This window comes from Vipera ursinii (assembly GCF_947247035.1).
Source record: "Vipera ursinii genome assembly, chromosome: 1".
NCBI classification, from domain to species: Eukaryota; Metazoa; Chordata; class Lepidosauria; order Squamata; family Viperidae; genus Vipera; species Vipera ursinii.
The window spans coordinates 348,055,693-348,068,440 of record NC_139512.1 but is presented as its reverse complement, the minus strand read 5'-3'; the positions used below and the strand labels follow the sequence as shown (position 1 = coordinate 348,068,440).

Here is a 12,748-nt window from a genome sequence, read left to right as displayed (position 1 = left end):
CAGAAGGAGGGTCTCTGGGCCAGGGCCAAGGCAGTGGGGGCCGTTCCCTCACTGTTTCCAGGATGGCTTTGCCGGCCACATGAAGCCATTTCACGGGCCGCATCCGGCCCCCGGGCCTTGTGTTTGATATGTCTGCTCTAGTTCCTTCTGAGTTGTATAAGAAATCTTTTCCTTTTCCCAAGTTGTCAATGTCTTTTCTGGATTTTCAAATATCAATATTTGTTTAATAGTAGATTCTTCTATCATCGTACTTGAATGTTTCATTTTTTTCTATTGTATTTTGTATAGATGATTCTTTAGTTGTAGTCAAAGTTTGGGCTTTCATATCTGGGCTATCTTCTTGTTCCTTCACATAGCCTCTTAGTATTTCACTGGTTGTCGTAAGAATTTGGATTAGTTTTTAAAATAGTGAGAGTTTGTTGATCTTCATCTGTAAATAAATTTTGTTCCTGGTCTTCTTCCATATTGGTATTTTAAGCTAAAGGCTTTGCACTTAGAAAATTCAAAAGAGAGATTTTTTTTCCTAGGTAGGGAACACAAAAAAGGGACGCCGTGGCTCAGTGGGTTAGGACGCTGAGCTTGTCGATCAGAAGGTCGGCAGTTTGGCGGGTCGAATCCCGAGTGCCGCGTAACAGAGTGAGCGCCTGTTACTCGTCCCAGCTTCTGCCAACCTAGCAGTTCAAAAGCACATAAAAATGCAAGTAGAAAAATAGGGGGCCACTACGGTGGGAAGGTAACAGCGTTCCGTGTGCCTTTGGCGTCTAGTCATGCCGGCCATATGACCACAGAGACGTCCTCGGACAAGCGCTGGCTCTTCGTCTTTGAAACAGAGATGAGCCCCTAGAGTTGGAAATGACTAGCACGCATGTGCGGGGGAACCTTTACCTTTACGGAACACAAAGCCTTTCACAGCTGTTGTTTCAAAGTTCTCAAGGTTATGTATCTTATCTACTTCCCTGGGCAGTCAGCCAGGCCCCTTTTAAAGTTTGAGTCCCAAAGTTGTCTTAATCTTTTGTTTTTTTCTTTTTCATAAGAAAGAATCCAGATTTCCAACAGAAGTAGACAATGAAAAATAGGAAATAAAAGATCTTTCAATCCACATGCTTTGAGAAATAGTTCCAGTTGGGATTCAGCTACTTTTTCAACGTTTAAAATGCCCCTGGGTATTTAGTCACGCTCTTTCAGGAGGGAGTGCAAAGGTTCCCCTTCCCTCACTGCAGGGGGGGAAATGCTTAGCAGCTTAAGGAGGTACAGAAAGTAATTAGGGTGTAAAAGAGGTAGATCTCACACAGTCTCTTCTGCGCTGCTTTAAGAGTTGCCTGGTGGAAAATGTGACATCGGCTGTTCATAGCCTAAGGATGAGCCATAATGGCCGGTCCTTTCATCTGCTGGTTTGGAGGGATCACCAGGTCTAACGGGAGAGTTGCGGCTCTCCCGCAATCCAGCGAGCGCCCCTCCTTGCTGGTTGCCTCTTTGGGGTGACTTTCAGCCCTTTTCAGGGCCCCCCAGTGATGCGAAACTGGACGGGGGAGAGTAAGTCTCCCAGCCGTCCATAGCAGCTGCGTGACAAACCGGAAGTCCACTGAAGGTTTTTAAGAAGAGATTGGACAACCATTTGTCCAGAATGGTATAGAGTCCCCTGCTTAAGCAGGGGGTTGGACTAGAAGATCTCCAAGGTCCCTTGGAACTCTGTTATTGATATTCTAATATGGATGTTATGAACTCCATGGTTTTCCAATATATGATCCCAACACATGGAGTTAAGCCACTCAATACCAGAAGGCATGCAACTCAACACAAGTGCTGCACATCAGATTAAGTTGGGGAAATCCATGTGTTAACCACAACCACACGTGACTACAAGGGTTTGTCCCAGGGCTTAGATCAGAGAGAGAACACACTTGTGGCTTGATGAATCTGCTAGGCAGGGAAGAGCATGTTGGATGAATTTGCAAACACAAATTATCTGGATGTGAGACAGATTTCTGAGCCTGCGAGGTTAATGGTTAGCAGGACTAAATGGAATTCATTTTAAATCCTAGTGGAAAGCCTCAGAGCTGCGATTTGACCTAAATTAAACTAACCCCAATGAATTATGGTGTTAATTGGAGCAGACACCATTTAATTAACCTAATTAGTATTGATTCTCCCATATAATCTCTTCCAATAAATGGGTTTTTCTTAGACACACTTTCTTTGCCTTGATTTTCCACATCAGGATATAGTAACTTTTGATTACCACCAGTTTTATAAATAAGGTAACACTCAATTTGGAATAATCATTATTTTTGAACAAACCACCAAGTTGCTCAATGTAGAAAGCATGGTGTATATGTATCTCGCAAGTTGTTGGCTCCCCCCACCCTCACTAGGAATAAGCAAGGAACACACAGGAGTGACTGGTTCTTAAAGGTGGTCCTCAGTTTACAGCTGGTCAGTTAGCAACTATTTGAAATTACAACCAGCCAGAAAAATAGGACTTACAAACTAGACTCAAAGTTCTGACATTTGGCCTCCTCTGTGCCATGACTGAAACTTGAGCACTTAGCAACACAGCCAGATTACAGCCATTTGTAGCATCCTGACTTCACACGTTTACATTTTTATGAAGGTTATTTCTGGTTTTTGGTGTGCTCATAGCAAAGCATTGGTTTTCTTAACCAAAAAAGGTAAAATTAGATCAGTCATTTGACCTGTTTTATAACTTATGACAATGACTGCAATGGGCAGGCTCCATTATGGTCATATGTTGACTACCTATACTAGTGCAACAGAATAATTTAAACACCAAATTCTTCAAAAGGAGCCTTTTCATCTTATAAAATGGTCTCTATACAAATGTTCTGATATTACATATGAAAATACGTTATGTCCCAGATCCAATGATCTGATGTAGACACTTCTAGCTGTTAACTGCATGTCGGAAAAGGTTGATTGTAATCAAAGAAATAAAATGGTATGACAGCTGCTTTCCTATCACTTGAAATCCTAGGGGAGGAATGTAAACTTCAAACTTGTGATTGGCAGCTAACGGAACTTGAAAATGGTATCAAATACTTTATACCTCTGTTCTGGAAGAAAAAAAACCAAATGTTATTAGCCAGGTTGCAACTGTGGGGAAAGTAAAACCAGCCAACACGGTGGGAAATATTGTTAGAAAGGCCTCCCCAGAACCTCAATATGAAAGATGAATGCAAATGTTCTCAATGATCAATCAAGTGTGCACTTTACCCCTTCAATCAAATCATGACAATTCTTCCCAGAAGTTTGGGTCCTGCCATCTTTCTATATAGCAGGGGTCTTCAAACTTGACCCTTTTATGACTTGTGGACTTCACCTCCCAGAATTCCTCAGCCAGCGTGTCTGGCTGAGGAATTCTAGGAGTTGAAGTCCACAAGTCATAAAAGGGCCAAGTTTGAAGACCAGTTCTATAGCATCCAACATCATTTGTTGTTCTCTCACAAGGCCATCACAAACCCACAGATGTGAAATGGGCAAATTGACCATCTCAAACTGTTTTATTATTATCAAAAGTATTTGCCACCAATCTTGCAGGTGCATTACAAGTTTGACCATCTCTCTACTACCTTTTAGTTCATTTCAGAAAGCCCCGAAACTCCTCTACATAGCAAAGTGGATCCTACTTTTCAAAGACACAATGGCACTGAAAATAGTGACTTATGACCATTTTTCACACAATTGCTAGTCATCTCATCAAAATCCACATGTTTGGCAACTAACTCATATTTATGATGGCTGCAGTGTCTAGGATCGCCTTTGCAACCTTCGGACAAAGTCAATGGAGAAGCTAGATTCACTTAATTGTGTTACTAACTTAATAACTACAGTGATTCACTTAACAACTGTGGCAAGAAAGGTTGTAGAACAGGGCGAAATTCACGTGTTTCACTTAGCAACAAATTTTGGGCTCAATAGTGGTCATAAGTTGAGGACTAGCTGTATTGCAAAGGTCGCTAGAAATTTAACAACAGTATTCTCAACCTTGGCCACTTGAAGACATGCGGACTTCAACAGAATTCTGGGAGTTGAAGTTCACACATCCTCAAGTGCCCGAGTTAAGAAGTGCTGGATTATGCCATCATCTAAACACTGTTCTTATTGGACTCTGGAGCAGAGATGAGTTTTGTGGCCTAATAGGCCAACAAGATACCTTTGGAGTTTGACAACTCTAAAGAGCATCACTTTACCTGTCCACAAGCATTTGTAGTGCGGGCAAAGATGGATGCTGCTCCCTGGCAGAAGTGTCCCATTTTTTTCTGTTCCCCTAGAAAAACAAAAGGACCCACAGTGGAGAGAGGTCAGTTTCCAGTGCTGGAGGTTGCTTTGTGGGCCCCAAGGCAAACGTGTCAATCCTGTATTTCTTTATTTCTTGACCTGAGGGCAGGACAAGCAGCAATGGATAGAAACTAATCAAGGAGAGAAGCAACCTAAAGCTAAAACATTTCCTGACAGAACAATTAGTCAGTGGAACCACTTGCCTCCAGAAATTGTGTGTGCTCCAACACTGGAAGGTTTAAAGGAAGAGATTGGACAACTATTTGTCTGAAGAGGTATAGGGTATCCTGCCAAAGGGGGGGATTGGATGAGAAAACCTCCACGGTCTGGTCTATTCTATTCTATTCTATTCTATTCTATTCTATTCTATTCTATTCTATTCTATTCTATTCTATTCTATTCTATTCTATTCTATTCTAATTCTAATTCTAATTCTAATTCTAATTCTAATTCTAATTCTTTCTAATTCTAATTCTATATCCTAATCCTATTTGGTGTAAATATGTGGCTTTGTACAGAAAGCAAGCAGAAAGAGGAGAAACAAAAGAAGATGCAGAATTAGGTTCATGATTCTTCGTTTTTAATACATTCACAGATAAACCTTAGAAATAAAAGAGACATTGATTTGATTCTACTGCTGGGGCAGTTTTCTTTCACGGATGGCAATCTTGGTTGCATGTGTCAACTGTTTCTCTGCCACCCACCTCCCAATCTCTACCTCTGTTCCATAGATGCTCTGGCAAGTGGGCTTCCTTTTGTGCAAATTGCCCCCCCCCCCGGATCGAGAGGGGGAAGAGCACCGAGGCACTGAGAATTATCCAAGAGGCAGGCGATGTGTGACAGTGCGGTGACGGGAGAAGTGACAAGATTTCAGGACTGATACAAGATGATCAGCCCTTCCCAGGCCTTGGAACTTAGTAGCAGTCAGTGGAAGTCAGTGGAACTCTCATTCCCATCACTCTGGGCCCCACATATAACCATTCACTTCCAAATGCTTGGGAGGGGGAGAGGGAGGGACGGAGACACCTTTGAACAACCAGCATTGAAAGTGGCTTTTTAATTTTCCGGTTCCTGTACTTTCTTTGGGACGTTCTATCTTATTCCATCTTGTGTGTACCAGAAGGAATTTATTTAGGCACTCTTTTTCCTGGGAAGTGGACCAGTTGCAAAAAAATAGAATAAAATATTCCCTGTTTTCTGCCCTCCCCTGAAATGAAGCTAAATGTGGCACCTGAATGAAACACAGTGGCTTTTCTCCTAAATGTGGCAGGGGCCGGAGGGGTGGGTGTGGGGGGGAAGGAATTATGTGCCTCAAAAGTTTGCCTCTTCCGTACCAAATCCATTTGGGCTTTTTAAAAAAATCAATATTCAGATAAAAATATGGCTGAATTTATATTTAATATATAATATTTATAATGTTGCAGACACCTAAACAGTGTTTTAAGGGGCCGAGGTTTAAAGGCAGGAAGAAAGAAGGGGAAGGAAAAAAAATACACTTTAAAATCCGTAGTGGTGGGGTGATGGCCATGGCCAAAAAAAAAAAAAAGTCATTTTGCAAAGTTAAACGTCTTTTTTTTTAAAGTCAACGTAAAAATGACCTGAGAAATATTATATTATCCCTCACATGGAATTAAATCTCTTATGTACACAGTAGAAATGGATGGATGATACACACGCACACGCACGCACGCACGCACGCAACGTACACCTGCCCCTCTTCTACCTCTCCCCACCTCAATGCGGCATCCTTGGCCTATGTCTACTTGGGCCGTTTTGGGCACAGACCTTTGCTGTTCCACTCCACCCGAGATGCCAGTCGGTGGCACTTTAGACTGGTAGACTTCCCTTCTCAAAATTTTGTTCTTTTGCATTGTAAATTCATTGTTACCAGTGCAAATCAAACACAAACAAAAAAAAAAAAACAAAACAAAACCCTCCCCAGAAACAAAGCAACATTGCCAAAGTTGTCCCAGAGTGAGGCTGAGCCACCTGGGGCAAATTCTTGTGGTGAGGACCAGTGAACTAAAAACGCTCTTTAAGCTCTAAGGGGTGTTTAGGCGGACGGGCTGGCCTCGCTCTTCTTCTTCTTTGGGGATTTTCTCCTCGGTCTCTGGCTGATCGCTGCTCCGGAAAGATTCTTGCAGCTGTTGCCTTCTCTGTACCTCGGCCTTAAGGCTCTCTAAATCTTTTTGGCTGTGGAAAGAGGAGAAACAAGGAATGATTTCATGCCGTGGGAAACCCCGTTCAGAGACGGCATCAGAAGGGAGATGGAGGACTTTTCGATTTGGTGGACTTAAAGGGAAGCTGGGCTGTCTTCCTTCCTTAAAGCAAGAGTCTGAAGGGGACGTTTTTGGGGATTAAGACCACCAACTCGAAATATGGAAGGTTCCCGGGAGCCAATTGGAGCAGTGTTAAGACCGGGCTTAAGCTGCCATATCTAAAGATGAAGGAAACATGTAAACAGGGTGGGCAAAAGCCAGGTAAAGTAGGTAAGAAAGAAAGGGGAAAAAATATGAAACCAGAAAAAAGAAACTGGGTCTGAGCACATGGGAACCCCCTCCCCAAATCCCATCAACAGCTACCAGATTTGTAAATCAGTAAGGCAAGAGTAGCTGTCACTCTTGTGAATGAACAAAGGAAGGACTTGGGGGACGGGGGGATAAAAGGGGTCCTGAAGTCCATCCACTCTTTTGAGTCGCCTTTGGATCCAGACATGGCAGCTTCCTTCTCTCTGGCTAGTGCCTCCCAGCCTAGTTGAGGACGTGGGTAAGTGTGGAGGAGTGTGTGTGTGTGTATGTGAGAAACAGCACACGTATATTTGTTGTATATATATGAGCGTGTGAGTGAATGACCATAAGCCAAACCTGGGAGCACACATGTAACAGATGCTATGCTAAGATGGGAAGTCTAAATAAATAAATAAATAAATAAATAAATAAATAAATAAATAAATAAATAAATAAATAAATAAATAAATAAAAAACAGCTCCTCCTGCTCAAAGAAATGAGTGATGGGCCTCTGCAGAGCGTTGAGCTAGGTGGATTGATAAATCTGATAGGTTCTTTTTATCTATCTATGTATCTATGTATGTATGTATCTATCATCTATCTCTCTATATCTCTGTATCTATCATCTATCTATCTACCTACCTATCTCTGTATCTATCATCTATCTATCTACCTATCTCTGTATCTATCATCTATGTATCTATGTATCTATGTATCTATGTATCTATGTATCTATGTATCTATGTATCTATGTATCTATGTATCTATGTATCTATCTATCTATCTATCTATCTATCTATCTATCTATCTATCTATCTATCTATCTATCATCCATGTATCCATGTATCCATCTCTCTCTCTCTCTCTCTCTCTCTCTCTCTCTCTCTCTCTCTCTCTCTCTCTCTTTCTCTCTATGTATCTATCTATCTATCCATTCCATCCCATCCCATCTAATATCTCTATATATGCCATCAATCTCATTGACAAGTGACTGTGCAATTTACATTGTAAAAATAGCAATATAAAATATTAAAATGTCAAAACAAGAGCATTAAGTTAGTAAAACCTAGGTAAAATAGGAACCAGTACATAAACGTGGTGGAGATATGATCTTCCCAATCTACTGGTATTGATTGATTTTGTGTGTGTGTGTGTGCGCGTGCGTGTGTGCGCACAGGTGTTAAAACTTAAAACTCATGAAAATGTTAATTATGGTGGCAAATCAATATCTAGCACCAGAATTTTGTGCAAATGATCTATGTGTAGTAAAATAAAAATTGCCCCAGATACACTTTTATTTTAATTGATAAATTCAACAGTATCCTGGGAGAAGTCTACTGTGGTTTTACAAGTTATGAACAAAGGATGAAAGGAGACACAGGACAAAGGATTTTTTTTTTTTGAGAAGCTGAAAAAACAGGTGGAAAACTTTAAAACCAAATTCGAGCAGTAAAAACATTCCAGGCCCTGAAGACCTGTGCAAAAAACACATCAGGCGTGATTTCTCCCTGTCCCTGACTTCCACCCCTGACATGCAGTTTGCAAACTTTATTGGAAGGTTCCGGAAAGCACCTCCTGTTTAGCCTGAAGTGAAGGAACGTGAACATCTGGGCTCTTTACCTGAGTGGAATGAAGAGGATTCCGTTGATAATATTCAGCTGCTCTAAGACGCTGGCCATGCTGGGAGCTGTGAACTAGGAGGGGTACAAGCCGGGTTTAGTGTCACATTAAGAAAGAAAACAACCAAAATCACAGTTCCTCCTTGACCTATGACCACAACTGGGTGCCAAATTTCCACTGCTAAGCAAGGCGGTTGAGTGACTCATACCCCATTTATGGCCCTTTTTTTGCCACAGCTGTTAAGCAAATCACTTAAGTAAGTCGCCTGGTCGTTGTTAAGCCAATCCAGCTTCCCCTACTGATCTTGCTTGTCAGAAGTCAGCTGGGAAGGTCAGGAAAGGTGGTCACGTGACCCTGGGATGCTGCAACTGTTGCAAACACATCTCAAGATCGGGCCAAGTGCCCAAATTTTGATCACGCGACCACGAGGACGCTGCAGCCCTTGTAAATGTGACGGTTGATTGGCTGCACGCCGCTTTTTTCACTGCCGCTGTTCACTTTGAACGGTCAGTAAATGAACGACCGTTAAATCAAGGACTATCTGTACTCTGATAGTAAGTCAAGGAATTGGCTTCTTTTAAAGTTCCTTTTATGTTTTGAAAAACTCTTTGTGATTCTTAACGGAGAATAAGCCCGGATTCAATTCATCCAGGGGCTAAAGATCTGCCCAAATGAGAATGGAATCTTTAAAGGCTGTTGCTTCTTCCAGGTGCCTAAGTTAAGTTGTGCTTCGAAGTGGAGGAACAGGAAGCATGCTGAATGGATGATAGGCTAGGGCAGGGGTAGGCAACCTCGGCTCTTTTATGACTCATGGACTTCAACTCCCAGAATTCCTGAGTCAGCTATGCTGACTCAGGAATTCTGGGAGTTGAAGTCCATGAGTCATAAAAGAGCCGAGGTTGCCTACCCCTGGGCTAGGGAATCCTACTGAATGGATGATGAACTAGGGAGACCTTTTGGCCTGACTCTACTCCTACCCGTCTTTTCCTAAACCTTGGATTTCAGTAGCTGATGGCTGCTGCTGCTGCTCTCTCCTTCCACTCTTTCTCCATTTGGTATTAGATGAACTTCGCCAGCCATTTCTGTCTCCTCCAATACTTCGTAAGCGCACAAAGGCATGAATGAACAAATGTCTATGGAGAGTCTCAATCACGCAGGTCATGGTTGTCCCAAATTTGCTTTTTCCAAAAGGCAACTGGGCTCCAAGATCACTGCAGATGGGGACTGTAGCCAAGAAATTAAAAGACGCTTGCTCCTGGGGAGGAAAGCCATGGCAAACCTAGACAGCACACTAAAAAGCAGAGACATCACCCTGTCAACAACAAGTGCATATAGTCAAGGCTATGGTCTTCCCAGTTGCAATGTATGGCAGTGAAAGTTGGACCTAAGAAAGGCTGAGCGCCAAAGAATTGAGGCCTTTGAACTATGGTACTGGAGAAGACTCCTGCGAGTCCCTTGGACTGCAAGGCGATGAAACCGGTCAGTCCTAGAGGAGATCAACCCTGACTGGTCTTTAGAAGGCCAGACCCTGAAGCTAAAACTCAAATACTTTGGCCACCTAATGAGAAGGAAGGACTCACTGGAGAAGAGCCTCATGCTGGGAAAGGTGGAGGGCAAGAGAAGAAGGAGATGACAGAGAATGAGGTGGCTGGATGGAGTCACTGAAGCAGTAGGCATGATCTTAAATGGACTCCAGAAGATGGTAGAGGACAGGAGGGCCTGGAGCAATGTTGTCCATGGGGTCGCGATGGGTCGGACACGACTTCGCAGCTAACAACAAAACTGGACTTTGTTTTTTTTCCCTTTGAAAACATTTCGCTTCTCATCCAAGAAGCTTCTTCAGTTCTAAACTCAGAACCAAGGACGTCCAGTTGCCTTTTGAAAAGCACCTTTGGGACAAAAGCATACAGTTTTGGGGAAGGGAGCTATGTTCAAATCCCTGCTCGGCCAACAAATCAGCTAATCTATCTTCAAACATCTTTCTGCCCTCAAAAGAGATGCAGTGTGCATGGTGACGATGTTCCTGCAGGGGCAGGGCAAAAATTTTGGAGCTCATTTTCCCCCCCCCAGTTGCCAATAATTAAGGAATGCTTCATGCATCTCTTAGTTTTTATTTAATTTCCCCCCAAACAAGTAAAAGTGATGCCACTGAAAAATAACACTCTGTCCCCAAATTTGATTTTGCAGTATCGAGGGATTCTAGAGACTAGATATGATCGGGCAACCTCTTGAAGCACCATGTGCCCTGGGCAAGACCAATCAAGAAGGGGCTGCAACCGCCGAAATGGACAGGTCAACCCTAGAGATTAAAAATAAGATTGAAACGGAGTATTATGAGATTTGGCAAAATTTGTATGATTGGTTAGAGATAAGGAGGATCGCTGAGATGACTATTGTTTGATTAGTTGATAATGTAAGGACTTCTTATTAGCACCTATATCAGGACACAACTGAAAGATATGTAAATATAACGCTGACAACTGAAAGACAGTTTACCAAAAAATCTACAGATGTTATATGCACAGTTTGTTATACTCTGTCCTGTCACAGAATGTATTTTAAGTTTTTGTTTTTTCTTTCTACAACGTAAGGTAATACTAATAATAGTGTTGTAGCCAAGGGAAGTTGAATCATGTCCACTTTTGTTTTTAAATGTAGATTTAATAAAATGTTCTAAAAAAAAAAGAAAAAAAAGAAGGGGCTGCAACCAACATGGACTCTTCCAGATTTTTTAAAAAAGCTCTCTATTACAGGGCTTTTCAACTAATGGTACGGGTACCACCTGTGGTACATTGGCACCTGGCAGGTGGTACGTGACCATCCTAGAAAAGTGGAAGCAGGGGACAGGAATGAGCTGAACCGGTGGCAGCACCGCAAAAGGCTGAACGAGAGACGGCTGGAGCTGCAGGGCTGTCAGGGCTGAGTGGAAGCGCCAGGATCAGCACCAGGCTCCAGATGGAGCTCGGTGCTGATCCCGGCGCTTCTGCTGAGCCCAGAAGAAGTGCCAATCAGCTGGAATGTTGCAGCATCTTCAGGGTCTTGTGATTTACATTCAGATGCTTGGCAACTGATTCATATTTATGACGGTCACAGTGTCCCAGGGTCATGTGAAGTGACCAAAACCTGCTGCAACCACCCAGCAGAGGGGGAGGATTAAAAACCAAACACCCCCCCACCTCACCCCCGCTGCCAATCCTCAACAGAAATGCTCACAACAATGAAAACCTCGGATAGGAGGAAGAGTGCCGCTGGGTGGGCAGGCAGGTGTCTTGCTCGGCTGTGGCTTGGGGGGCATTTTTTCAGTGCCATTGTAACTTTGAACAGTCACTAAGTGAACTGTTGTAAGTCGAGGACTACCTGCACTTCATCACTTTTTTCCTTTTTTTTTTTTGGTCAAGTTTTTGACACCTTGCTGGGCAACTGGTGGTACTTGGATGTTGACATATCCTAAAAGTGGTACAATGGGTGAAAAGGTTGAAAAGCCCTGCTCTATTACAGCGGTGAAGAATAAACTGGACACGCCTATTGAAGTACATTGCACAGGTTCCTTTCCAAAACTAGACTGGCCACTGAAAACGGGAGAGGAAGGGTAGAGATGGGTTGGTCCATCTCCCACATCCCTGATAGGGGACACATTTGAGCAACTCACTTTCAAGGGCATAATGTTGGCGTTGGATCCGTTTTTGTAGATCTCATTCATTGTGCGCTGGAGGGCCACAGCCTGCTGAGTCAAATATTTCAAGTACTCCGAGCTTTCTTTGGTCTTGTCGTGATGCTCACCAAGCTAGCCAGAAAAGACACACACGCATCAAAGAGGAATTAAGAGGAAACCTACTGCAATGCGCTCTACATGGGGGCTGCCCTTGAAGAGTATCCGGAGGCTGAAGCTGGTGCAGAATGCAGTGGCACAAGCAATAGCAATAGCAATAGCCCTTAGACATATATACTGCTTCATAGTGCTTTATTAGCCCTCTCTAAGTGGTTTAAAAAGGGACGCGGTGGCTCAATGGGTTAGGACGCTGAGCTTGTCGATCAGAAGGTTGGCAGTTTGGCGGGTCGAATCCCGAGTGCCGCGTAACAGAGTGAGCGCCTGTTACTCGTCCCAGCTTCTGCCAACCTAGCAGTTCGAAAGCACGTAAAAATGCAAGTAGAAAAATAGGGACCACTACGGTGGGAAGGTAACAGCGTTCCGTGGGCCTTTGGCGTCTAGTCATGCCGGCCACGTGACCATGGAGACGTCCTCGGACAAGCGCTGGCTCTTTGGCTTTGAAACAAAAATGAGCACCGGCCCCTAGAGTCGGAAACGACTAGCACGCATGTGCGG

General features: G+C 43.2%; 2 protein-coding genes across 4 annotated transcripts in view; one reads left to right on the top strand and one right to left on the bottom strand.

Annotated features, from left to right (window-relative positions):
• PAFAH1B1 (platelet activating factor acetylhydrolase 1b regulatory subunit 1) overlaps window positions 1-5,823 on the top strand; it is an 84,259-nt gene extending 78,436 nt beyond the window's left edge. For all 3 annotated transcript variants that reach the window (XM_083379817.1, XM_083379818.1, XM_083379819.1), the window contains exon 12: window positions 5,028-5,823. The gene's annotated coding sequence lies outside the window, so the exon portion shown is untranslated. The remainder of the gene's footprint in view (window positions 1-5,027) is intronic.
• A 237-nt stretch (window positions 5,824-6,060) lies between these two features.
• The window catches only part of CLUH (clustered mitochondria homolog), a 91,638-nt gene continuing 84,950 nt past the window's right edge, over window positions 6,061-12,748 (bottom strand). Inside the window, exons 24-26 of the mRNA XM_083379653.1 lie at window positions 12,074-12,208; window positions 8,425-8,498; window positions 6,061-6,489 (exon numbers count right to left, since the gene is read on the bottom strand). Of these exons, the coding sequence (XP_083235779.1) occupies window positions 6,339-6,489; window positions 8,425-8,498; window positions 12,074-12,208 (360 nt within the window). The 3' untranslated portion in view covers window positions 6,061-6,338. The remainder of the gene's footprint in view (window positions 6,490-8,424; window positions 8,499-12,073; window positions 12,209-12,748) is intronic.